This window comes from Pristis pectinata, chromosome 4 (genome assembly GCF_009764475.1).
Source record: "Pristis pectinata isolate sPriPec2 chromosome 4, sPriPec2.1.pri, whole genome shotgun sequence".
NCBI classification, from domain to species: domain Eukaryota; kingdom Metazoa; phylum Chordata; class Chondrichthyes; order Rhinopristiformes; family Pristidae; genus Pristis; species Pristis pectinata.
Window position 1 is genome coordinate 78,242,382 of NC_067408.1, and position 27,331 is coordinate 78,269,712.

Consider the following 27,331-nt stretch of genomic DNA (forward strand, 5'->3'; position numbering starts at 1 on the left):
CTCTTGATCTGTTGGAGGGACTTGCCATTTAGCAAAGCAGTAGCTTATGTTTTCAGCGCACTCACTGTTTCCAACTATTCCTTTCTCAATGAAACTATCAGTAATAACGAAGAACCACAGTCACTGCTGACAAGGGAAGGCCCAGAAGATGCGTTGAGATGCTTTCCAGGAATGATTAAGCAAGCAGCCACAAGGGAAATGCCTTCCATCTGTACTTAAATTGTTCCACAATGTAACCTTGCAATATTACGATTTTTTAACTACATCATGTAGTTTCGCTAATAATTGCAGGCATCTGAGCATGAATTAGGAAGTGACAATCATTTTGTGAGGTCAGTTTTACAAATAGTCCAAACTTTATTCAACATGGTTCCCCCAGGAATATATTTGCCTTACGTGGAGAAGGGGAATGAGGGTGTAGCGGCTAGCTACACACTACCAAATGAAGACACAGAGTTGCTTGTTTCGAAATCAAAGGTCGAATGCCGACCGGGGCGCGGTGCGCCTTTAATAGCTGAGCAATTCCCGCGCTACAGTTCCCATGCTGACGTCACGCGCATGTCACCTGACCTTCCCGCACGCGGGCTTTCCCAGCCCAACGCTGGGGAAGAAGGAGGGCCCCGCGCCATCTTGGATCGGGGCCTCTGACGACGTCGCGATGTCGGGAGCCAGGTCGATGCCGGTGTGGTGAGTCGCTACAAGGGAAGGAATAGAAATTCTGCTTCAGGTGTAGGTTATTGGTAAATTGGTTTGTTATTGTCACATGTACCGAGGTACAGTGAAAAACTTTGTTTTGCATGTCATCCATACAGATCATTTCATCACATCAGTACATTGAGGTAGTACAAGGGAAAAACAGTAACAGAATGCAGAATATAGTCTTACAGTTGCTGAGAAAGTGCAGTGCAGGCAGATAATAAGGTGCAAGGCCATGATGAGGTAGACTGTGAGGTCAAGAGTCCATCTTATTGTACAAGAGGTCTATTCAATAGTCTTATAACAGTGGGATAAAAGCTGTCCTTGAGCCTGGTGGTACGTGTTTTCAGGCTTTTGTATCTCCTGCTCAATGGGGGGGGGGGGGGGGGTGCGGGGGAGAAGACAGAATATCTGGGGTGGGTTGGGTCTTTGATTATGTTGGCTGCTTTATCGAGGCAGCAAGAAGTGTTGACTGAGTCCACAGAGGGAGGCTGGTTTCTTAATGTGCTGAGCTGTGTCCACAACTCTCTGCAGTTTCTTGCAGACTCAGGCAGAGCAGTTGCCATACCAAGCAGTGAACTTGAAGCGCTCAACTATCTCAACCTCAGCACCATTGATGTAAACAGGAACATGTGCACTGCCCTGCTTCCTGAAGTCATTGACCAACTCTTGTTTTGCTGACACTAAGGGAAAGCTTGTTGTCATGACACTCTGGCATTAGGATCTCCATTTTCTTCCTGTCTGGCCACACATTTGTGAGTGTATAGGGAGTAGAGTAGGGGGCTGAGGACACAGCCTTGTGGGACACCAGTGTTGAGGATAATCATGGCGGAGGTGTTGCTGCCTATCCTTACTGATTGTGGTCTGTTGGTCAGGCAGTTGCAAAGGGAGGTGTTGAGCCCCAGGTCGAGGAGTTTGGAGATGAGTTTGCTTGGAATTATAGTACTGAAGGTGCAGCTGCAGTTAATAAACAATAGTGTTACGTAGGTGTCTCTATTAGAGGCCTCCTTAGATCCACCTTTCCTCTCCCAAACAACATACAAGCCTGGCCAGCTGCACTTGCATTTCACTGTCACTGCCTTCCTGGCGTAGTATAGCATCCCTGCAGTAATGCAATCTGCTGAACCTTTGCTCGACACACCTTAACTCAAGGAGAAGCTTATTCCACTAAAGGTTGCTGCGGCTCTGAAGCTCTTGGCCTTTTTTCCAAGTGCCACAGGAGATGTCAGTAACAACTTCAGGCAAGTTGTATTCTCTGTCAGCATGAAGCAGGTGGCTGATGGCTTACTTTAGAGGGAAACTATGTCCATCGCTTTATAGCCATATTTGTGGAAATGAACAACAGAGGTGATTTTGAGCCAGAAATAGAATGGCAGTAGCTCTGAGAATCATATACTTCATTTGCAATCCAGTTCCTAATTCGATGGCAGCTGGCATCAGTTGGGGCCTCTGCATGTTAGGACCGTTACCCCTCCTGCTTCAGGTGTGAGCATTACTCTAATATTGACTTGTACAATGTTAGCTTCAGACACAATTCAGTGAGTATCAATAGATGACCTATACTTTCCACATGCTTCATCCAATAGTGCCAGACATCAAGAGGCCCAGCAAGCAATATGTAAATGGATGATGACATATTTTAGCACTGGTATGTTTTCATTTACATTTTTGTGGGATTGGAATTTTGGAATGAGCACAAATGCTGCTTGTGGCAGCTTACCTCACCACCCCCTCTCGGCCCAATCAATTACTACGCATTAAAATATGGTACACATCTTTATCAGTCTGATCTCAACCCCATAGAGAACAGTTCCAGTTTGACTCCAGGATGGACATGGTGAGGTTGCCTCTCTGGCAACCCATCACCCCTGACTTTTGAGCTGTTGGTGAACTTTTGAACAGTGTGTACAGATGGGCAGGATTATGGAAATGACGTAATGAAGTGCAGCCCTCAAAATTTCTGAGGGATCTCCCTGGAGAACTGAAGCAAGTGCATGGACGTTCCAACCAGCACAAGTTAAGTTCTGCTCCATTGGGTTTTTCTCAGTTGCAGGATTCTCCAGAGATCAGGCCATTGTAGATGGCCTGCTTGTTGCCCTGCTCTTCGTCGTAAAACATGTAGCCTTAACTAAGTGTTAGACGATTCCACTCCACCACTGTGCGAGGCCACATCCCGTTTCCTCAGTTGTATGTTGGAGATGATCTCCTTTATGACTCAGGCAATGCATTGCACATCTGCTTTGTAGCTCACATGCGATAACCACAAATATTTGTTTAACAGAGATGGACAAAGTTTCATGTTTTTTGAAGGCCGAGTAGGCATTACAAGGTATTTTATCGTTGCTTGATTCATGGTTCTAATCTTATTGCTGAGTGAGGACTGCATTCGGTGTTGTGGGAAAATGTGAGGTTCACATTGATGAGCTCACTTCAGCTGAATATTTTCCACCCATCTGGCAAGATCTGCTTAATGAGTCCTAAATGTTAGTTCCCTCTGTATGTCTCTCCTGTTAACAATCCAAAGAAATGTGCACTTTCTATCCTCAACTAACACCTGTTCCAGCAACTGCAAAATGGACCATTCATTTTCCAGCCTACAGTATAATTACACAATCAAAAGAGGCGTACAGTGCTATTTAACCTTTTACAAAGGCAATATAGCACTAAATCCACTGCATCACTTACTTGTTGTAACCCCATATTTTCTTCCACTTAAAATGTTAACCTGCAGTTTTCCCTCAAGCTTTGCAGTGGTTTCTGTCTCCGCCCACTGGAGCAAAGAAATATGGCTGAGAGTTTCATCCTGTTTGTGAACAATAAACATGTATATGCTGGCATTCATGCTGATGCCACTGTGTGCGTATTTCGGATTACCAGTGGGAGATGCATTTTTCACAGGACATTTTCCCAGACTGTGATCCTCACTCTCATAATGAGAGGTTTATGTTGATAAACCCATGTAACTAACTCCATTTTCAGGTGAAATCACAGGGGTCTTTATTCACTGAATCAAATCTTTACTTAGTGAAACGAGGCACCCATCCAAGTTGAAAGAGATATGACATCTTACCATCAAGATCTCCACTGCCTGTCAGAAGCTATTGCATGTAACCTCCTTTGAGTCTTTTCTTTTATCTACAGGAGCTGCAAATCCTTGTGGTGGGAAGTATTGTAACATCCCTTTCAGCTTCTGTAGGCCTTCAATTTCCATATACACCACCTCCCTCACTCCACCTGGTAGGCGGTTAGACTCTCCAGTCCTAAACCCATTCATTGCTCGTCTGTGGAATCCAAATCTGGAAGTGTTTTTAGTTTTGATATTGGTTCATTAAAGTGCCAACAAATATACTTACTAATCCCTCCCTTTCAGGCAAGGAAATGGCAAATTATAAGGACATGCGTTTTTACATTATGACATGTTTCCCTTCTAAAATATAGCCAAGTTGTTGTCAATATTGATGTCAATACAAACTAAAAAATAATGTCTTATGTGCTGTAAAATTGCTTGGTAACTGTCAGGAACAATGACTTGCAATGGTACTCCATTTCAAAGAGGTGCCCAACACAACCATAAAGTTAACAAAATATCTTACTGCATCTGCTGTATGAAATAGATGATACCATCTAAACATTGATTTATTTGCTTTAATCTAGAATTCATTATACTGACCTTGTAAGAAAGACCAGCTTTATATCACATGGAGTTTGAATATTAATGAATCCATAAATTTTGAATGCAGTGGAGTGATCTTGCTAAAGAATCACACAGAAAATCAGAAAGGCTATTGAAGGAAAATTTACATTGCCTAAGAACATTATTCCAGAAAAATAAAATGGAAGGCTGCTCCCTTATTTTAGTCAGTGATCCCAAACGACTGGCTTCTATTCAAGCACAAGTGGGTAGGGTGTAGGAATTATGGTTAACTCATCCATTTTAGGGAACCACAAATGATGGGGAACACCCATCATCCTCCCCCTGTCAAATAATTCACAATGGCTGGGAAAGTAAGTTGCATATAATATAGTCAAGCATGAGAGAGATCGTCCTGGTCTTTTCATGGCCATTCACTTATGTTCATGGAGCGCAGTTATTGCACAGAAGTCTTTGAGCTCATTTTGCTTTGATCATATAGATCAAAGCAATCTCCCTATTTATAACTTCCATTAAGCAATAAATTCTTAGCACAACAAATCTTGAAAGAGAAATTTTGCCTCAGATGAATAACTTTGCAAAATCATGTTCCACAAAATTTATGTAGAAAGGACTTTTGTATTTGGTCATTTAACTGTTGCAGCTGTGCTCAAAACTACTGACAGGGGTGACTACATACCTTTGAAGGAAGGAATCACAGGTGAGTTCTGGAGCAACCATTGAACTGTTTGGCTATCATTTCCAAACTCATGGTACCTGAAAGCTTAGCTCGTGTTATCTCATCTTCTCATGTTAGCATATCATTTATGCTACCATTTTGTAAACTTATTTCTCCTATCTTCTATCCTTACATAACTACATGATCTTGATTATTAAGTATGTCCTGCTTCTGAGAGGGAACATATGTGAGAGGTAGCATCATTTGCCAGAGTGCTAAGCTTGCTCACCAAAGGGATTTTCTTTTACCTTAAGGTCAAGTCAATGTATGAGAAACTGCAAATGATGCTGCCAAGAGCAGAGTCAACTTATTTCAGAGTTTACATTCCAAGAGTTAGAAGTTATTGCATTTTATCAGAACGTTAAAAGCAATGACATCTGTACCAATCCATTCTACACGTTTGGAAAATTATTTTGTGTGCAATTGTGTCAGAAATTTAAAAAGCTATCAGAGATACAGCCAAAATCATAGCAGCATTTCAAGCACCCATGCACTTTAATGCAGGTCAACCTCAAAGCTGTGAAGAGGTCATCTGTTTATGCATTCAGAGCGTCGACTGCATTTTAAAATATTGAGTGTAAAGATGATGCATTCAAGTTTCAGTCTGTCCAATTTTTCACCCGTATCTTCATAGCTTTGCCTTTGTCCTTGTATATGAGAGACAGAGGTTTAGCATGCTGGTAGAGCTCAGAATTAGGAAGGCAAACGGAATGTGCCTTTTTTTCTCCCCAAGAGAGATGGGGTACAAAAGTCAAGAGGTTATGCTACACCTGTGCAGGAGATTGGTGAGACTGCTGCTGGAATAATGTACACAGTTTTGGTGCACATTCCATTTTTAAGGAGTAATACACTAGCACGGGAGAGGTTCAGGGAAAGTTTAGCAGGTTGATTACTGGAGTGAAGAGGTTGTCTTGTGAGGAAAGGTTCAGCAAATTCGGACTTTTCCCATTGGAGTTGAGAAGAATGAGAGTTGATCTTACTTAAACACAAATGATTATGAGAAGGCTTGCCAATATAGATGCTGACAGGATGGTTTCCCTCATGGGGTATCTGAAAGTAAGAGGCATAGTTGCAGAGTAAGGTGTCACCCTTTTAAGAGAGAGAGAGAAGGACTTTCTTCACTCAGATGATCATGAACCTTCGGAATTCTCTCCCTCAAAAGAGTCATGAAGGTAGAACCAACAAATGTACCCAAGGCTGAAACAGATGGAATTTGGGAGTCAATTGTTGTGGGGAACAGGCAGAAGTTGAGGTTGAGATCAGATTAGCCTTGAGTTTATTGAATGGTGGAGCAGGCTCGAGGGGATGCATAGCCCACTCCCATTTCTATTTGTTATCCTTGATGTTTATGCAAACTACTCACCATATCTTGTTTGGGAATTACTGCAACTTCACAGTCAGCAATTGAGCATTGAAGTACATAGGGAGAAATGAGTGGTCAGTTACTGACTGCAAGCTCAGGAAATGTCAAGTTGCTCAGAGACACAAAAAATTCTGCAGATGCTAGAATAATATCTGGAGCAATACACAAAAAGTGCTGGAGGAACTCAGCAGGTTAGGCAGCATCCATGGAGGGAAATAAACAGTTGACATTTCGGGCCGAGACCCTTCATCAGGACTGGAAAGTAGGAGGATAGAAGCCAGAATAAGGTGGGGGGAGGGGAGGAGCACATGCAGGCAGGGGATAGACGAGTTCAGGTGATAGGCAAGTCCAGGTGAGGGGGGGGAAAGTAGGTGGGTGGAGGAGGGGGAGAAGACGTTCTAAGCTGAGAGGTGATAAGGTGGAAGAGGCGAAGGGCTGAAGAAGATGGAATCCAGTGGGAGAGGGCAGTGGACCATGGAATAAAGGATGGAGGAGGGGAGGAGAGGAGATGGGCAGGTCATCAAGGAAGAGGAAGAGAGCCACAGGAATAAGGGAAGACAAAGGAGTTGGGGGGGGGGAAGAAAAAGAAGGGGTGGGGTTACCAGAAGTTAGAGAAATCGATGTTGAGGTCATCAGGTTAGAAACCCCCAAAGCGGAACATGAGATGTTGTTCCTCCAACCTGTGTCTGGCCTCAACGTGTCACTAGAGGAGGCCATGGATAGACGTGTCAGTACGGGAGTGGGATGTGGAATTGAAATGGGTGGTCGCCGGGAGGTCCTGGCCGTTGCGGCGGACAGAGCGAAGGTGCTCGACGAAGCGGTCACCCAATCTACGTCGGGTTTCACCAACATACAGGAGGTCGCACTAGATGCAATAAATGACACCCTAGGATTCATGGGTGAAATGCTGCCTCATCTAGAAGGATTGTTTGGGACCCTGAGTGGTGGTGAGGGAGGAGGTGTAGAGACAGGTGTAGCACTTGGTGCGGTTGCAGGCATAAGTGCCAGGGGGTTATCAGTGGGGAGGGATGAGTGGACAAGGGAGTCGCAGAGAGAGCGGTCCCTACGGAAAGCAAAGAGGGGAGGTGTGGGGAAGATGTTCCTGGTGGTAAGATCCCATTTGAGGTGGCGGAAGTTGCAGAGAATGATGTGTTGGATACGGAGGCTCGTGGGGTGGTAGGTGAGGACAAGAGGAACCCTGTCCCTGTTATGTCGGCAGGGGGAGGGGGTGAGGGCGGACATGTGGGAAGTGGAGGAGATTCACGTAAGAGCAGCATTCATGGTGATGGAAGGGAAATCCCAGTTACTGATAAAGGAGCACATCTCTGATGTCCTAGAATGGAAAGCCTCATCTTGGGATCAGATGCGGCGGAGGAAGAAGAACTGGGAGAAGGGAATGGCGTCCTTACAAGTGACATGGTGGGAAGAGGTGTAGTCAAGGTAACTGTGGGAGTCAGTTGGTTTGCAGAAGATGACTGTGGTTAATCTGTCTCCGGAGATGGAGACAGAGAGATCCAGAAAGGGGAGAGAGGTGTCGGAGATGGACCAAGTGAATCTGAGGACAGGGTGGAAGTTGGAGGCAAAGTTGATGAAATTGATGAGCTCAGTGAGTTGTTCAGAGTTAGGCAGGGATATGTCAAGAGTTCATAGGCAAATGCCAAGGTTTCTCTGCAAAGTCCAAGCCAACTGTATAATACACTGATGTTATGGTCCACTTATGAGGCGAAAGACCAAGGCTGAACAAGAGGTCAGTGAGTTGTGTGTAAGGCTCTTCCTGGCTCACTGGGTGTTGGTTAGATGAATAAAATCCAACTCCTGCCTGAAAGCAGTGGCACCTCCAGCTTTGCATAAAATAGTCACTTATGTCACTCTTCTTGACTTTCCTCCTCGTGGGGTTCTTCTTTGGCAGGCAAGAAAAGCACAAAGTGAAATAGTAGCTCAAAAATCATGTTGACGGTTTTGAGGCTGTGAATGATGTTACTGCCACCCTGCCAACAAATGTCAGTTCTTTCCTCGGCCTCTTGGGGATAAGGGAGTGAGATGCGGCCTGAATTGTATTCCCAAAAGTGACGAGCGACACGAACTGAGTCTGAAGGTGATGAAGATTAGACAGAATGATTTTGTCTTGTGACCAGGCATTGATCAATTTGGACAAGAGGGTGAGGTGGTCAGGGCCGTTAAAAGTGGGGTTCATATCACTGAAGAGAAATGAGAATCTGGCCCATTTGGCCCATCCTATTTCATTGCTTGAAAAAAAAAGTTGTTTGTTAGTCGATGCTCCAATTGCAGCTGTTGTATCTTATTATTAATCCGACATATGAAGTTAGTCATGTCTTATTTGTTCCCAACCTCACCTCTAAGGGAGCAAGTTCCTACTCTGAACTCCGGGCACAAAATCTGTACTGAACAAAACGTGGGAGGTGTCATCGATCAGGTGAGGTCTGCTCCTCATAATTATTCTAAAGAGAGGGGCAGATACCTCAGGTTTCCTGGTAAATAATTTCCCCTCATTTATCATTACAGATTTTCTGGGCATTGTCACTTGCTGTTTGTCAATCTCTCTGTGTGCTAATTGACGACGACTCTCCCTATTTTGCAAGAGCAACAAAAATTAAGTACTTTTATTTCAGATTTCCAGCATCTGCAATTTTTTTTGTTTGCTTTTCATTTACAAGTATTTCAAAGGCTAAAAAGCACTTTGTGGTAAAAATTTGGGCTTGTAAGGGACTTGAAAGACACTAAATGTAAGCATTTCTATTCGTGGAGCGCATCAGCTATCTGCAGATTCAGCCAAAAAGAGCTTTGTTATCTTGGGTGACCTTGCAACAACTGATGGTAGCTGGGAAGATCACAGTCCTTAATTTTTGGTCTTCTGGTCCATTCCCTGATAAACGTATGACATCATGGCTATTTGGGTGTGAAAATCGGGCATGAGGCAGGCCTGATTTGACTTTGCCATCTGGTCCCACTCCAAACCCTAGTGCTTGTTTGTGCTTTCTTTTTCCACTCAACTCTCTCTGACCTGACCATCAGTGTGAATGCAGAGGTCTTGGCTGTGCGGCATTGGTGGTGTGGGTTGTTGCAAACTGGGTGGGGTGCAGGGCGAGTTAGCAGGACACAGCAGGAGCTGATTCAAGCCCAATTGATATGCTGGACTGTCCAGCCAATCCCGGTCCAACACATGGTGTGTCCAGTGAGGTGTTGATTGGCCAGCATTGATGGTACTGACCAGGTGTAATTCAAGATTGATTTAGTCAGGAAGTAAGCTAATTTTGTTTTTATCTGGCGATGTCCACATTAAGGTGGGAATCTGCAGATTGGTTGATAATTTTAATTTTTCAAAAGTCAGATGATAAAGCAGCACACCTCAAATGTATTTTTGATATTAAGCCACTGAAGTACATTTCATTCATTTAATTTGCATTTCCTCTGGCCACTAGCAGTTTCTACATCAAATGCTAGTTTTTGAGTTCATTACATTGAAACAAAATATTTGACTTTAGATTGTGTTTGTGAATTTTCTCCTCGTATCTGTCTGTTCCTTAAAATACAAAAAGCTCAAATTGCCTTCATTTACTTCTTCAATTCACGAATGGGTGTTCTCTGTGCTAAGGCAGCCAGAGCCAAGAAATAATTCCTGCACTTATTTTTGGAATGTAGGAGAAACGCTCCAGGTGTCATAGAATACTTAACAACAAGTCCATGCACTGTGATCTTGACACTGTTAACCTGAAATAGTATTTTATTCTTTAAAAATCATGCATGTTTCCCATTGAGAGGGTGGCATGCTGTTATAATAAAATTCTTGTTTTAAATCACTGTTGGTCAAGAGAATGCACTCTCAGCATCTCAGATTTCATTGTGCCTATTTCTGGGACCTGTGACATTTTCAAACACTCTGCCGCACAACACAATCAGTGGAGTGCAGTCACTTGTGAATCAAATCTCAGGTTAAGCTTACTTTTTGTACAGAAGAAACTGCCTTCCCCTTGAGTTCACAAATTTGATTTTCCTCAGCTTTTCCTTAATCTGCTTGTTTCTGGAAGCACTCAATTTGAAAGTGACAGAGTTCAGTGCAAAAGTTGGGTCTGAAATCTAAGCAAAGGAAACTCTGAAGAGTTGGGAGGAGATTTGGCTATCATTGATCGGGACAATCCGTTGAAAGATATGATGGTGGATCGGTAGTGGAAAGAAATGATATATATATTACAAAAAATATATTTTCCTTTTTTGACACAAAAACCCAGTGAACCTGAGGATTGGAAACGTTTTAGAATACAGTAAAGGAAGACCAAGAAATTGACAGAAAAAGCCAAGACGGAATGTAAGAATAGACTGGCCAGCAATATAAAAGTGGCCCACAATGGCTTTTATTGATACGTGAAAAAGAAAAGGCAAGTGTGGGCCACTTGCAGACAGAAACAATGGAATTTATAATGGAAAATAAGGAAATGGCAGAGATGTTAAACAGTTACTTTGTGTCTGTCTTCATGGAAGAAAATCCCAAAACATGCCAGTTATATTGGAGATTCACCAGTCTAGCGAGGAGGAGGAACTGGTGAGATTAGTGATGTCAAGATAATTTCCAAGAAGCCAATGACTTGCGTCCCAGCATTTCTAAGGAGAAGGCTTCAGGCATAGTCTTTGCTTGGGTTGTCATCTTCCAAAGTTCTACGTATTCTTTATTTGTTTCTGTGGATTGCAGGGTTGTAAATCTGATCCCATATCCTAAAGAAGGCAGGACAGAGAAGACAGGGAACAACTGACCTATCGGTCTCATTTGGTCAGAAAGTGCAGGATTCTATAACGAAGGATGGGATAACAAAACACCTTGAAATAAACAATAGGATTGGATAGAGTTAACATGGGTTTATGAAAGAAATTTCATGTTTGACTATCAGCTGGAAGGTCTTGAGAATGGGCCAGGGAGGACAGATGAAAGGAGATCCAGTGAATGTGGTGTATTTGGATTTTTGAAAGGTATTCAGTAAGGTCTTGAGAGCACATGGAATTCGAGGTAATAAACTGACATGGATTAAGAGTTGGTTCTTGAACAGAAATCAAAGACTGGGCACTAATGGATCATTTTTAGGTTGGCAGACTGTGACCAGTGGAATACCATAGGGATCGTTTCTTGAACCCCAGCTATTCACAATCTCTATCAACAATTTGACTGAGGAGACCACATTGTTATATTTCCAAGTTTGCTGACGATACTAAACTGTGAGTGCAGAGCAGAATGTACGAAGTTTTAAGGTGATATTGAGAAGGTGGTGGGCGAGAAACATGGGAAATGGGATATAATATCTGAAGCTCTGAGATGATCCGCTTTGGCACACAAAACAGAAAAGCAGAGTGTTTGTTAAGTGGTGAGGGATTAGGTCGTGGTGCTGTTCAAAGGGACCTAGGAGTGCTTGTACACAAATCCCTTAAGACCAACATGCAAATGCAGCAAGTGATTAAAGAAGTCAATTGTAGCCTTTATTTCGGGGGGGATTTGAAAACAGAAGTAAAGGCAATTGCAATTGTATAGGGCCTTGTTGAGATCACACTTGGAACAGTATGTACAGTGTTCGTCTTCTACCTAAGAAAACCCAAAGAGTGTTGTGAAGATGAGTTTGCCATATGAGGAGATTAGCACACTGGAACTGTACTATCTACAGCTTAGAATAATAAGAGGAAATCTCATTCAAAATGTACAAAATTCTTAAAGGGCTTGACAGACCAGATGAATGAAGGGGATATGGGAATAGAGCTGGAAAATGGCACTCAAGGTAGATGATCAGCCATGATCTTAAGCCATGGTGAAGCAGGCTTGAAGGGAGGATGGCTGACTCTTGCACCTGCGTCCTTTTGTTCTTGTGTTCACTGTGTGTTTGCCTAAATAACTCTGGTTAAAGCTAAGGGCTTTCAGCTTGTAAGCATCAGTGAGAAAAGGGACATAATTGAATTAATTGCCTGGAATGTTTGTCTTGGAATTTTCTTTTCATCCCATTGTGATTGTTGGGTCAACGTGTCATGGGGGGAAGTTATATTCTGCCATGGACCACTTAATAAGTTTTGACTCATAGAACAAAAATAGCTTTTAGTGTTAACTATTATCAGAAATTCTTTTATCTTTTCATAATTGATAAATTAAAAGTAGCAGTCTCCCAATAAATTCTCAAATCATTTCTCTTTTAAATATTCACCTGCTCCCCATCTTTTCCCGATTTCAGGACTACATCTCATTTCCTCATCCCCTGAAACCAGCAGCAATGTCCTTAAGTTTGTCAAACATCAGCAGTGCATCCAAAGCACCATGCTGTTCCCTGTGCTCCAAACTTACTTTATGGAAGATCTCCCAAGCACATATAAATGTAATAATCCTCTTGCCTGAAGTATTACAGTATGATTGTCTCCACAATGTGAATTAATCGATGTTAAAATATCATATTTGATATTTTCACTCAGAAAGAATCCTTTAAACTATATGGCTCAACTTGCAAGCCTCCAATGTGACATATTCCTTGGCTGTAGTTCTAGACCAGTAATGGACACCAGCTATGTCCATTTCAATACACAAAATACTGATTTTTTCAGTCACTCATGAGAGCCATATATCTATGTTCAAATTTAACAACATTTAGTTTAATGCCTGCACTTATTTCCAATGTTTCAAAATGAACTGTGCTGTGCACAATTCTACTTTCTGCAAAGGCAAACAGAAAACTGTTCAAGTCTTGTCTCAGAGATCGGTATCAAACCTAACAGTAAAATTGGATATTAACAGGCACCTCCCTTGGGGACAAATAGCTTACACAAATATTGCTGCAGCTTGACTTACACTAATATAGCTGACTCCAATTTAGTCTATATTTGTGGCTAACTGAAATTAAATTGCTTAATTTGCAATCAATCCAAATCTGAAAATGAAAATGACATCACTGCAAACCATTTCAATAAGTATATCTGGTTGCTCTCTCTATTCATTCCATAGAAACAGGAAAAGTGAGAACAGTTTAAACAGACCCATAGTGTCTGTCCCACACATTATGACCATCTCCAGTGACTTGAACATGTAACATTTGTGCCTTGGTGTAATTAAATCCTTTTTCAGAGTCTACTGTCTGGGTCATCACCATGTCATCATAGGGGAAATAGTAGTAAGATAAATTTGCTTCACTCATTTGTGGCAATCTTCATTGGTGCTCCATTAAAAATACTGGGAGTACTTCACTGGCATTTGGACTTCATTATGTATAATGAGCAGAGCTGTATACATCCAGCTTGGTTGGAAGTGTTCAATACAATGAACAATGTGATTTACCTGCAAGCTTGACATTTTCTACCTTTCACCACTATTTGAATACTGCAGGAAGAAATAAAAGATTAACATAGCTTCTGTTTCAGGGGAAGGGTAAGTATTCAAACAAGTTACAGCGTTTGTTTGCAATTTAAGTTCTTTGTGTACTTGGTAATGTAAGTTTTGAGTGAATTTTGTGTGAGTTGAATGACTTTAAGGAAATGATTCTTTTCCACTTTATGCAGCACCTAGTGCTTCACAAATCAGGTATGACACTACCAGAAGTAGAATAAAGCACCTGCTCCATGACCTCAACAATGTGACTTGATCACAGTTACAGAACTCCCATACCTACTTATGGTCTTCAGTAATATCAGTTTACACTCAATTTGCATTGAACCTTGAGTTCCATGCAACTTTACGGTTTTGAGATACTGGATTAAGACTTCTGAGACCAATTTCATGTAGCAACTTTATTAAAATGGGAGCAGAGCTCCGTCCTGTTTAGAAACAAATATATCTGTTTTATCTTGTGACTAAATAGATTATCCTAATGTAGATTTATTTTGTACTGCAACTAGCAGTTTATGTACAAGTTCACTGTATGAGGACTGGAATCATTTGTCTTAATTGAAACTGCTGTAGCATTTTAACTTATATAATTAAATTATAGATCCTTTGGCAAGTGGTGGGTATGCATTCTACAAATTTCAATCAGACAGGAAACCATTTCCTATTTATGTTAAGTAACAAAGATCTTCATCTTTCATATTTATTGTTATGAATGAGTGAGTTATCGGAACAAGCTTTGATTTTAGGAAATGCCTCACCCTCTGTCACAAGCCAAATGTAGAATATGTAGTCTTGGCCCAATATGCTTCTTTGAAATTTCTCTGTCCAGAGACCTGTTTGTGAAGTATCTAATCTGTTGTAAACCCTTTTCCAATACCTTCACTTTTATTTAATTTGCATCTTGGATATTGTTAGATCTGTGACAAAAAAGCAGGTTCTTCACCCATGTGCAAACATCATCTGGTAGTTTGGAAAATGTTATGTGGCAAAAAAAATATTTGCCTAAGAATATGCTTTGCTGTCTTAACCCACAAGCTGTGGAGGGGAGATTTAAAATTCGAAAATAGGAAAATTACTCCAAGCTGCCTCCCACACCATTCACTTCCCTTGACAAAGAGTGGATAGGGTGGGGGAGTGGGTGACCAATGATCTTGGTAAGTTCCGAATTACAATGTCATAACTCACCTGCGTGGTTCAGATTTTAATGGTACTTTAACTTAACCTCATGGATGAGGTTTCTTGGGTTTGGGTCACATGGCAAATGGAAGCAGGTGAGGATGGCTGGATCCAACAGGTAAATTCCTTTCTGGCACAGATTCTAGAGTAGGAGAAGTGAGAGTGCAATTTCGCACATTCTTCTCCCCACCCCAGACCTCTAAATCAAACAAATTCTCCCCTCCTGATTAAGTCGTAACTCCTTACCATCTCAATGATAACCCCCTTGTGATTTATCTCCACCTTCCTTCCCCCACTTCCGTGGTCCCTGTCTGACCTCTCCACAGTCAATTCCCCCCACCCATTGTGTACGCACATCCACTCAAAGTCTGGGTTTTGCCAGAACCACATTGCTCCAAACCTCAGTATCATAGACAGTGAGAAAAGTTATCAAAAATTACTGTGAGATCTTGATCATCTAGGTAAGTGGGCCGAGGATTGGCAAATAGCTTTCAATTTAGGTAAGTGTGAAGTGTTGCATTTTGGGAAGTCAAACCAGGGTAGGACTCGTACAGTGAGTGGTCAGGCCCTGGGGAGTGTTGTAGATCAGAGGGACCCAGAAGTACAAGTAGATAGGCTGCTAAAAGTGGCGTCTCAGGTAGATAGGGTGGTGAAGAAGGTGTTTGGCATGTTGGCCTTCAACAACGAGGGCATTAAATATAGGAGCTGGGATGTTTTGTTGCAGTTGTACAAGACTTTGGAGTATTGTGTACAGTTTTGGTCGCTCTCTTGTGGGAAAGACATCATTAAACTGGAAAGAGTACAGAGAAGATTTATGAAGGATGCTGCCAGGACTCAGACTGAATTACAGGGAGAAGATGGGCAGGCTAGGATTTTATCCCTTGGAATGTGGGAGATTGAAGGTGACCTTACAGAGGAGTACAAGATCATGAGGGGCGTAGATAGGGTGAACATACATAGTATTTTTCCCAGGGAAGGGGAACTAAAAACTAGAGTGCGTAGGTTTAAGGTGAGAGGTGAAAGACTTGAAAGGGACCTGAAGAGCAACTTCTTCACGCAGAGGGTGGTGCGTATATGGAATGAGCTGCCAGAGAAGGTGTTTGAGGCAGGTACGATAACAATATTTTAAAGATATTTGGATAAATACATGGATAGGAGGGATTTCGAGGGATATGGGCCAAATGCAGGCAAATGGGATGAGTTTGGGACTAGCACCATGGTTGGCATGGACCAGTTGAGCCGAAGTGCCTGTTTCCCTGCTGATTTACTCTATCTCTCAGCACAGCCTTGGTCCAAACATGAACCAAAGAGTGAATCTCTAGTGATGAGACAAGAGGTACTGCTCTTGACATCAAGGCAATTTTTAACAAAGTGTGTCATCCAGGATTCCTGATAAGTCAATCGGCAAAAGTGCTCCACTGGTTGTTGTCAAACCTTGCACAAAAGAAATAGTTGTGGTTGCTGGAGATCAATGGCCTCAGCCCCTGGACATCACTGTAGTTCCTCAAGGCAATGTCCCAGGTGCTTCATCAAAAACCTTCCTGTCATAATAATCTTTGCTGACACTGTTCAGTTCTATTCACAATTCTGAATAAATCCATGCAGCAAGACTCAGATAACAGGACATGCCTACTCATTTGAGACAGCAAAATAATATCAGAGCATCAGATGCAAGCTAATAACTATCATCTGGGTAAAATAATAGAAAAAGCAGAAAAGCTGCAAAACTCTGCTGGGAATCCAAAACGAAAAGCCAAAAATGTTGGAAATATTCATCAGGTTGGGGAGCATTAATGGAGAGAGAAACTGAATCTATGTTTCAGGTCAATCATCTTCCATCTGAACCGGATGGAAGGTCACTGACCTGAAATGTTACCTGTGTTTCTCTCCACATACTGCAGGAACAGCTGAGTGTTTATTTCAAATAAAAGGGGCTGCTTCTGGTTTCCTCCTGTAACTTTGTCCACAAACATAATGGAAGAAGAGTTTGCGGGGGTGTTTTTTGTGGTGTTTCTCCTTCAATTGACATTTCAAAATCATTATTGCATTGTGATTTGTGAGAATTTGTGTTTCCTGACATTCCAGCAGTGTAAAAAATCTAAGTTGGTTTTAAAGCAATGGGATGGAACAAGGTCATGAAAGGGGAGTTACGAATACAGGTCTTCCGTTGGTTACACCTGAGGAAGTTACTGCAGCAGAGCAGAAGCAGTTCTGTGGAAATTCTGAGAAAATGTAGAGTGTAACATTTCTATGACATCATTGGAATCCATCCACAGTAAGAACTTAATGTTCTGTTTCCCTCATGTACAGTTCATAAACTTTTGAAATGATTGCACAACACAAAATATACAAATTGCAGAGGTTCATTTAAGGGGAAACTGGAAGAACTCATACACAAATAATGAAATAAAATGTTATTGCTACATGAAGACAGGTTTCCCGTTTGGACCATAAGTGCCATTTTAGAGCATATGTGCAAAACAACTCAATTCTGTACTGTAGATATTGTGGAAATTGATGTACTATTCAAGGAGCCTGGTGTATGTCTGGCCATAACACAAGACACTACATTTTTTAATATTTCCTTTTACTATTCAAAGAGAATCTTTAAAGATGGTGTAATCTCTCTGTAATTATTACAAGTGTGAAAACAAGAAATTTATTTTGCCCTGTAGTAATATAATTTTAATATAAGACACATAAATCTGCAGTAGAGCTGTGCTGTTTGACACAAGTGCTCTCAATACAGTTATGATCCAAACAAGCCATCTCCCACCTGGCTTCATGAAACATTAATATTTCGTTTTATTCCTTTCTTTCACTTGAGCTTATCTAATTTTCCTTTAAATGAATCTGTGCAGTTTGTATATTTTAAGTGTTGTGTAATAAGTCGTGGATTTCCATTTGCTTGGCAATTGTAGGCACTACAGTCTTTCTGCATTCAATATTTTAATCCTCACTATTGAACACTCATCCGCATTCATTATCGATGCATTGGTTGTGAATAATCTGAGAATACAGTCATAATGCCATTTAAAATAGTATTCCCTTCTAAGTGCAACCTTTTTAAATTTGGTTTATTCTGAGTCTCAAAAAGCAGAAAATATGTTTCTACAAAGCCATTGCAGTTTTCTGTGGTACATTCAGAGCCCATCATAGAACTACCATAACTGTAAAGTAATTCTAATTCATTCAAATCATTTAGCAGGACCATAAACATATTTTAGTTTCAACTTTCTCTGCATGATGCTCCACATTGCAAACTGCTAAAGTAGTTCAGTCATTCCAGTTTGGTTATTCACTTGTCCCCAGTAGAGGGTAGTACATTTTAAAGTAATAGTGACAATACGTAACTCAGAGTGCAAGTATGAATGTGAGTTTCTTTGTGTTCCATTAGTTTGATGACGAGCTGATTTGTAGCAAAAAGGGACTGCAGTGGCAATCTTGAATTATAAATGCATTCTAATGTAACTGACAAACAGGGAGAGTGTTAGACTTCATTTTGAGAGTGTACCTAATATATTAACTGCATGGATGTCCTAAGGGGCCTGTCAATTTTTCAGTTGTGGTGCTGAAGACCTACGGTCCAGAATTAGTATGGGCATCTACTTAACATTGCAGAAAAAAATAACCAGTAATTTTCTGAGCAAAAGGGAATATGAAGGAAATAAAATGAATTTTCCAGAGGAATGGTGTGAATATTGCATTAAAAAAAAAGGTCATCTGGAAAATACTCCAAGTTAATCCCACTATCATGAAATTCAATGATTATGGGCCTGTGTCTGATGTAGACCTGGTGAATATACTTAGGTCCCACCGAGATTTTGCAATTGACAGGCGCAAGCAATGAGTGATAAAGACAGTGCAAATGCTGAACTTGTTGCTGATAAATCAAATTCCAGGAAGAAATTAATTGGTTAGATATGTAGATAGATCACCTTATTTGGAGAACTTCTTGCCTTACCTGAAATAAAGCAGAAAATGCTGGAAACATTCAGCAGGTCAGATGGCATCTGTGGAAAGAGAAGCAAATTTGATACTTTAAGTCCAAGACGCTCTCTTTCTGCTGTTTGCTGCCTGCCTACCCTGCTGAGTGAATCCAGCATGACCTTTTTCTTATTTCAGACCTCCAGCTTCTGCAGACTTTTTAAAAATTTCATATCCTTTCCCTACCTTTTTGGACAAGGCAAGGCTGAATTTGTCTTTGGATGTGCCTCATGTACACAGACTTGGCTGGAGTTTTCTGGCAAGTTTTAGGGTCTCATATTTTGAGACTAAAATGGGAATGAGTACAAACAAGATCAACTTCTGGCTAAAGAATTCTGTGACTAAAGAGCATTCATCCCATACTTTCAGCAGTTACTATTGGAGAAAATTGAAATTGAAAGGTGATTTATTAATAGCAAACAGAAAATATGTATGATGTTATTGATACATAGAAGTCTAATGAACAGATATTACCTGCAAGTATTTAAGTCTGCTGCACGGTCCTTTCATATTTGTAGAGAGCATGCCCTTATTTTCAGCTCTCACTGATTGAATGAAGGAATATTCCATCTTTTGTGCCTACAGGATTGTTAAGAAACTCATTGTTTTTAGTTCTGACTGTCTTAGTGCTTACCTGCAGCATAGAACAGCCTATAATCCTGGAAAAAGGAGGTCACTGTTCTTTTTGCATTGTCAGCAGGAGTTTCCTCAGCGCTGCTGTCACTCCAACAGCCATCACAGTTTTATCAGAAATGTGGCTACAACCTCACTTGCTCATATAAAATGAATTCTCACCACACTTCCAACCAAGTCCTGATGGGTCCAAGGAAACTGCTGGTCCATTTTGTGCACAGCGTGAATTGAAAAATATCTGTAGGGCTTTTCATTCATGCATTTCAGATGTTTTTATTAGTCTCCAGTAAAAATGACTGAACAATAATAACGTAAACACAGCATCAGCAATGAAGGTTGAAGCTTTGCTGCTTCTCAATTCATATTCTGCTGGAAGATTGCACTTAGTATTATTAGCTGGAACTCACTGTACATCACCTTCAGCCTTAGGTGAAAAATTGCATTTAACTTAATGAAAAAAACACGGAGACCTGTTCTTTCATGATCTTATTGTTTCATTTCACATCTTTATGCCCTTTTAGCTGAATATTTTGCACAAGGACATTAATGAGATGTGTTTAATAAATCTCCTTGAACATCTACATTACTCTTACCAATTACTGCAGAAATCTCAATTTATTCTTCACTTTAAAATGAGGAGTTCCAAACTTGTTATCAAGCAAACTTGGGTCATAGCCACCTGTGTGTAAAACAACCTTTCGAATATCATGGAATTACTTGAGATTCTAAGGTATACCCCCAAAGTCATACAATCCTCCACAGACTTTTCTACATGTCTTAATTATGTTAAGTGTAATTACTTCCTACTGGCTTAAAGCTAATTAACGGACTAATTTGGGTTAAGTTTGTGTGATGATAAATTCCCATGATATTTGAATTTGTGACAATTACTTGCTCATTCTTATAATCCTCTATTGAAGGTGTTAGTTCATAATTGGACACAAAGCAGTATTTGTGAAATGGCTATGCTAATGAAGATCGCTAATGTGTGTGAAAATCAATGGTTCCACAGGGCCAACGAGAGGGAGGCTGCGGTGGAAGCAGCTCTCAGATTGCTGCAACAGTACTATCTGGATTTGGACAAATTCCGGGCCTGGCTTACGGAAGCAGAGACCACTGCCAATGTCTTGCAGGATGCCACCTATAAAGAGAGGCTATTGGACAACACCCAACTGGTTCAGGAGCTGACAAAACAGTGGCAGGTACATGTGGTGGAGTGTATTTTTCCCTAGTACAATGGTGTAATAATTACGTTATTTGTCTACAGCTGTTAAGTAGCCCCAGAATTTGTATGGCTTGAATGAGGTTTGGCCATTAACATCCATGGTGCTTTGGTGAATTACCTTTACTTAATAACAAGAAGTAAACAAATGGTAAATGCAGTTTTTTGTTACACTTGATTTTAAGTCTTAATAAGCAGTGGAAATCTTCATCTGGCAAACCAAAGCTTTTTAGCTTACTCTTTCAGGTGAATTAAACTTTTTGTAAAATAATGAAAGCTTTGCTGAGAAAGGTTTGATAATATGTAGCATCTTCCATTATTCGATAGATGGTATAATCTGCTTGTGTGAAATGGGCCATGCATTATGGAGCAAGTGCTGATTTCTTGATTGTGAATCCTCAATGCTGAATGCTGAATCATTGGATTTAAAATTAATGGTGTTATTTACCTGAATACAAATATTAGGTTAAGTCAGGCCCAATTGCAGATATTTGATCAGTTAATTCTAGCAATTCCTCTACGCATGCAGTTTTGTGAGGATGGGACCTGCAACAGAAAAACTGGTTCATGCTGATAGCCATTCCATGGTAAATGAATGTTTCAAACTGTGTCCCATGCATTCAAACATATTCATCCACAGTGAGATGCAATTTCACTTCTGTTCCGATGGGTTGAGTTGAAATTTCCAAGCAAATCTCAAATTGCAAATACTTTTTGTTGTCTTCTGAGACTCACTAGTCAAATCAGGAGCAAATTCTTGAGAAAATCAAGTCTTTGCTTGGTTTGTTGCAGGATGGGGATATCATTTTCCTTAAATTAATACAGTCTTGTTGGAACCACAAATAATTTGTGCTCCTCTGCTGACAAGCATCTCATCTCCAGTTGATGCTTAAAATGGTAAATAGAGAAAATTAGGTGATGGACCATAGCACCAGCAAGGTTCAAGAACTGGAGAAGTAAAGAAATAATCAAGAAATATTGTTTAGCTCATATCAAACTCAATTTTTAAAAGAAGCAAACCGGGAGAAGTGGGAAGTTATGCAGGCTTCAAGTCCTGACAAGAATAAAGAAACAGTGTGGGGCGCATGATCTGAGTAACTGGTGCAAGTTCGGGAGACTAATGACTGTAGTAGCTATGAGAGAGAGAGAGGGGGAGAGAGAGAGAGGGGGAGAGAGAGAGAGAGAGAGAGAGAGAGAGAAATAAACAAACTTGAAAGTGGAAGAAAAGTCAAAGGGTGACATCACCCAGCAGGTTGAAATTTTTATCTTTATTTATGCCCAGATATCTTAATACCGGATGATACAAAATCCATATTTGGGAGTTTTCAACATCATTAAGTGTTGAATATTGATGAAAGGAAAAGTGGTGTATGACTGGAAAGAGCCTTTAGGAGAAATGTAGCAATGCTATTTTGTGGGATGAAGTTTTGAGACAACCAAGGTCACAAGATTTTTTGGACCATAGCGTCAAAGTTTATTGGTTGGATGCTTGAGTGACATAGTTTTAAAGATTTTAAGGAGATATTTTCTCTGCATCGTTGAAGGGTCTGAAAGATGCAGTGATTCAACAATTTCAGTTCTGGAGGGCTGGACGTGTATAATCTGAGAGTGTGCATTTAGTTGGATATGAATAAACTGGGAGGGGAATAATCAAAAATAGGAGAGCACAGTTTGAATGATGAATGGAGCTGTTGTTTCCATTAATCTGACTTAATTACAAATTAGTCAGGACTGGGAATTAAATCTATCAGTTTAGAGATGTTCAAGAAAAACGGTAAATAGAGAAGAGTAGCCTTTGTGATTGAGGATAAAATCACTTCATTGGTGAAAGGAGATCGTGGCATCCTGGACATCTTTTTAAGTAATGACAGGAACAAGACAAAATTAACAAAAGCAAAATAATAGCAATGAGAAAAATAATAGCAATGAGGTCTTACACTTACTGAATCAGTGCTGGCTCCCACTGACGAGTGATAAACTCACAGTACCAGATGGTTTACATCCTAGAGTTTGAAAGGAAATATGTGAGAATAGTGTGTACACCTCAACTATAATTTCCCAAAATTTTCTCAGTTCAGAAACTATTCCTTTAGATTGGAAAATTGTACATGTCACACTGCCACTTAAGAAAGGGGTGAAATGGAAACTAGGAAATTGTAGACTGGTTAACCAAACATCCAATTTTGCAAAATTAAGTAAATGGTAACAGAACGCCTTGAAAGTTTTTAGTTGGTCAGAGAGAAACTGTGGAGAGAGGAAGTCAAATTTGATGATGCACAGAATATTCGGAGAGGTGATGAAGGTACTAAAATGCAGATGAATCCCGTGTTACGGGAGGGTTGGATCCCTAGAAAACAGAACGTATCGCGATTTTCCATGAAGTGTAACTGTGTCATCTGTACATGCGTCAAGATATGTGAGTTGAAAAAAATGTTTATTTATTTACTTCTTTTTCCCCACTTACATTTTGTAAGAGTGAATTTTCATTCCATGTCCCAGATATTTTGGTTGTGATTTGTGAATTCCATAAGGGCGAATTTCCATGACTTAAACTGCCATAGCGCAGGGGTCACCAATATTGAGGTTCCTGAAATGCGCTTCCAGAAGGCATTTTGATAAAGCATCTCATTACAGACTAATTGCTCTCGTTGGAGCTCATGGATTTGAAGACAATTTACTGACCTATCTAAGTAATTGGCTGATTGGCAGGAGACAGAGACTAGAGGTAATGGGTAAATACTTAATGTTGCAAGATATAACTGGTGGGGTCCCACAAGAATCTGTTAGGGCCATAACTAATTACGCTGTTTTTAAAGTAATTAGAGGATGGGATGAAAAGCCAAATTTAGTGATGAGACAGAGGTTAATGACATTGTAAACAGTCTTGGATGAAAGCTTCAAGTTACAAAGGATTAATGATTTGAGCAAGATGGTGTAAAATAGATTTAAATGTGAGGTCATTCACTTCAGAGCTAAAAAGGCTAAAACCGTGTCCTCTAAAGGGTGAAAAAGGGCAGTGAAGGACCACAGACACATAGTGGACCAGATATATTGATCATTGCAATGACATGAACGATTGCAGAAAGTAATCAGCAAGCTTGATAGAACGCTGACCTTTTTACATGATGACTGAAGTACAACAGGATCAAAGTTGTCTTATGGCTGTAGAAAGTCCTGGTCAGGCTATATCTGGTTACTGTGTGCCATTCTGAGCAGCGGGTCTGAAGAAGGCCATGTCGGAATGAAACCAAGACTCGAAGTGCTAAATTATGAGGGGAGATTACAGAAACTGGAATTTAGTAGCAATTTGAAACAAGTTTTCATGATTTTAAGGGGAATACATTGGACAGACAGAGTAAAACAATTTTCCTTAGTTCTTTAATTCTTTTCCAGATTTTCAAGGGTTGCCTCCAAACTTTGTTTTCAACCCATGGCACTTATCCATTCTGCAAGACAGCATGTTCATCATTTACATGTGCATCTTCAATGCACTGAACTCTTAAACTTTGGAATGCTCTCCATAAAGCCTTCTCACTCTCCTGATTTCCTTTTGTGATTGAGTTTCAGTGAAGCCCTTCACATGTTTACACTGTATTTAGATGTTCTTCCTCCTAGCATTATTGTTTAAATGCAGAACTTCTTTATCGTCATAATATATGAAGTATGAGTGATTGAAGACCTTCTAAACTGTTCACAGATGCGAGATGCAGCAAAGGCAGTCGCAGTGGTTTGGGAGGGGATCCTGATGGGCAGGTTGCAAATCTTACCACAGTGGCTGCATGTGCACATGTCAGTATGGCTGGGGCTTATGCAACTTCCTGCCCCTGAAAGCCTCAACCTTGCCTCACTGGTGCTCTCCACAGTATAAATGATCATAGAACAAACAGAAGAGGAAAGAGTTAAAAGCATTCCCAAGCAGTTAAACATTGCTGCCACATGAATGTGACAAGTAAGACATTCTTTCAAAAGCTTGGTCACGTACAGCTTTTTACTCAGCCTCTGTATTGGATAATTGAGATTGTGGTGACAGCTACAGGTTTTTGATAACCAGCTGAGTATGTAAAATCCAATACACTGTGACACTGTGCAACTAGTAGCCTTCCTGTGGAATGCCTAAGGCTGCCTAGCTCTTGAAATACGACTCGAGAGAGAGATCAAAAATTATTGTTTGCCAAGGTGACCTTGCTTTTGTTTTGTACATGGCACCAACAACTTGCAGTAGAATAGTCTACAGTTTCTACCCTGCTACATTAAAATGCAAAAAGATAGATGAGGTTTTATTAAACAACCTCTAAAGTGTCACAGAAAATTGCTCGCTGAGAAACACACAATATTGCTGTGAATGACATTGACTTTTAGATCCTGTAGTTATGTAGTCAAATTTGAGGAGACCCTTGTGGTCCAGATCACCATTTATTTATATATGTTTTTTGTGTATTCTTCCTGATGAGGTGTGCAGGTTATTGACTTAAAATTCTTGAAGTTAATAGACCATTTTATGATACAGCAGAAAGCTGATAAAATATAATCAGCAAATAAAAACACATCACAATCTGGAGTCAAGCTGATTCTTTTGTAAAGCAGGATTTTCATAGAGTCATACATGTCTCCCCTGAAAGCACAGCTCATGCCAGTGTGCCAAACTGTTAGCTTGGGTTCAATGAACTGGATTTAATATTAAATCTTGAAACAAGAATTAATTCTTGAAGTTCCTCCTAGTTCCTGTGTTTTGATGACCAATGTCAAGTATGTTACTTAGTATTCAGAATTTCAGGTCAACACAAAGGCAGATTTTTTTTATTAGTGATTTCAATGTTGCACAGTGTTTCAAATTTAACATGATTGTTTGTGACTCAAATGAGGATGGGTCATCTTCAGAATATTCAGACTGCTACCCTTTGAAATCTTTAGCACCGATATTGCAAAAGCAGGTGGGGAAAAATATCGACAGTTTGCAGATGAAACAAAAATTTGTATTGGTAAAACAACCTTAATTGGTTCTTGATAGCTTAATAGGAAAATTTGCTCACTTACCACAAATGGAAATAGCACAGATATTGCTTGCATAAGGGTAGAGCAAGCAGTAAGCATGTGTTAACCAAACAGGATTTAAAGGTTAAAATCATTAAAAAGGAGAAAGATGCAGTTTATGACCAACTGCTCCAAAACTACAAACGGTGCCACAATTGCACAGCTCGTAGAACGTGCAAACTCCTCGTAGTGAGCTCCAGCAAACTGGGTTCAGTCCTGACGTTTGTTGCTGTCTATGTGGAGTTAGCATATTCTCCCTCTAAGGACGTGGGTTTTCTCCAAGTGCTCCAATTTCCACCCACGTACCAAAGATTTTTCAGGTTGGTGGGTTAATTGGCCACTGTAAATTGCCCCTAGTGTATGGGTGAGTGATAGATTCTGGAAGGAATTAATGGGAGAATAGGTTGCGCAGAAAAATTACAGAATGGGATTGCACTGAGAGCCAGCAGAGACCTGATGGGCTAAGTGACCAGCTATGTCATATGGAAATATGAAACAGGATTTTTAAAAATTATGACCTTCAACAAGATATTAACTTAGCCTCATCCAAACCACTGACCAGTGGTTTCGCCCTTCAAGTGGTGGTTAATTTAGAAGCCTTGGAAAAGGTTCAGCGGAAAGGCACTGTCAACCTGCAGTGCCACTGTGACTCACTTAGTAGCTGGTCTGCCTGGCCTTTGGGGGTAAAACTCTTGCTTCTGAATTAGAAGAGTATTTGTTTGTCCAACTCCAGAGCCAAACGTTTAGGCTGACATGCCATTTCAATATGTGCAATGTCACAGATGGGCATAAATGATCCCATGGAACTGTTTCAAGGAAGAGCATCAGATTTGCATCCAGTGGATTTGTTAATAGCTATCCCTCAATCAGTATCATTAAAGGCAGTTTGGTCACGGTCAGGTGCTGGTATGGAACCTTTCTGCTTGCAACTTGGCTGCTGTGGCTCCATCCTTATTTGAGAAGTGCATCATAGTCTATTTTGGGAATATTTTCTCAAACTGGATTGATATAATGTTCAAAAGTTATTAGTTATTATTTTACAACAAAAATACAATAAAAATACCACATTGAAACAATAAAAAATAATGCCTGGATTACATTTGGTCCAGAAGGATATACTTCGTTTATTTATTGGTTTTATTGATTTATTCATTAATTGCTTATCCCTAATTCCTTGAGAAGGTGACGTTGAGCTGCTGCTTCAACCACATCAGCCCTTCTGGAGCATAAAGTCTCACAATGCCGTTGGGGTGGCTGTTCCAAGATTCAGACCCAGTGATGATGAAGAATGTCGATGTGTTTCGAAGCCGGAGTGGTGTATGACCAAGGGGGGAACCTGCAGGTGGTGATGCTCCCATACGCCTGAAATTCTTGATGGTGGAGGTCATGGTTTTGGGAGAGTAAAATCAAATTAGTCTGGGTGGGTAACTGCAGTGCATTTTGTAGATGGTACACACTGCAGCCATAAATCGCTACTGGTGGAGGGAATGAAAATT

The 27,331-nt window shown here is 40.6% G+C and overlaps 1 protein-coding gene across 3 annotated transcripts in view; it reads left to right on the forward strand.

The window, feature by feature from the left end:
* Positions 1–27,331, forward strand: part of dmd (dystrophin) — a 1,415,828-nt gene that overhangs the window by 1,165,254 nt on the left and 223,243 nt on the right. For all 3 annotated transcript variants that reach the window (XM_052015085.1, XM_052015086.1, XM_052015087.1), the window contains exon 56: positions 20,595–20,784. In XM_052015085.1, the coding sequence (XP_051871045.1) occupies positions 20,595–20,784 (190 nt within the window). The remainder of the gene's footprint in view (positions 1–20,594; positions 20,785–27,331) is intronic.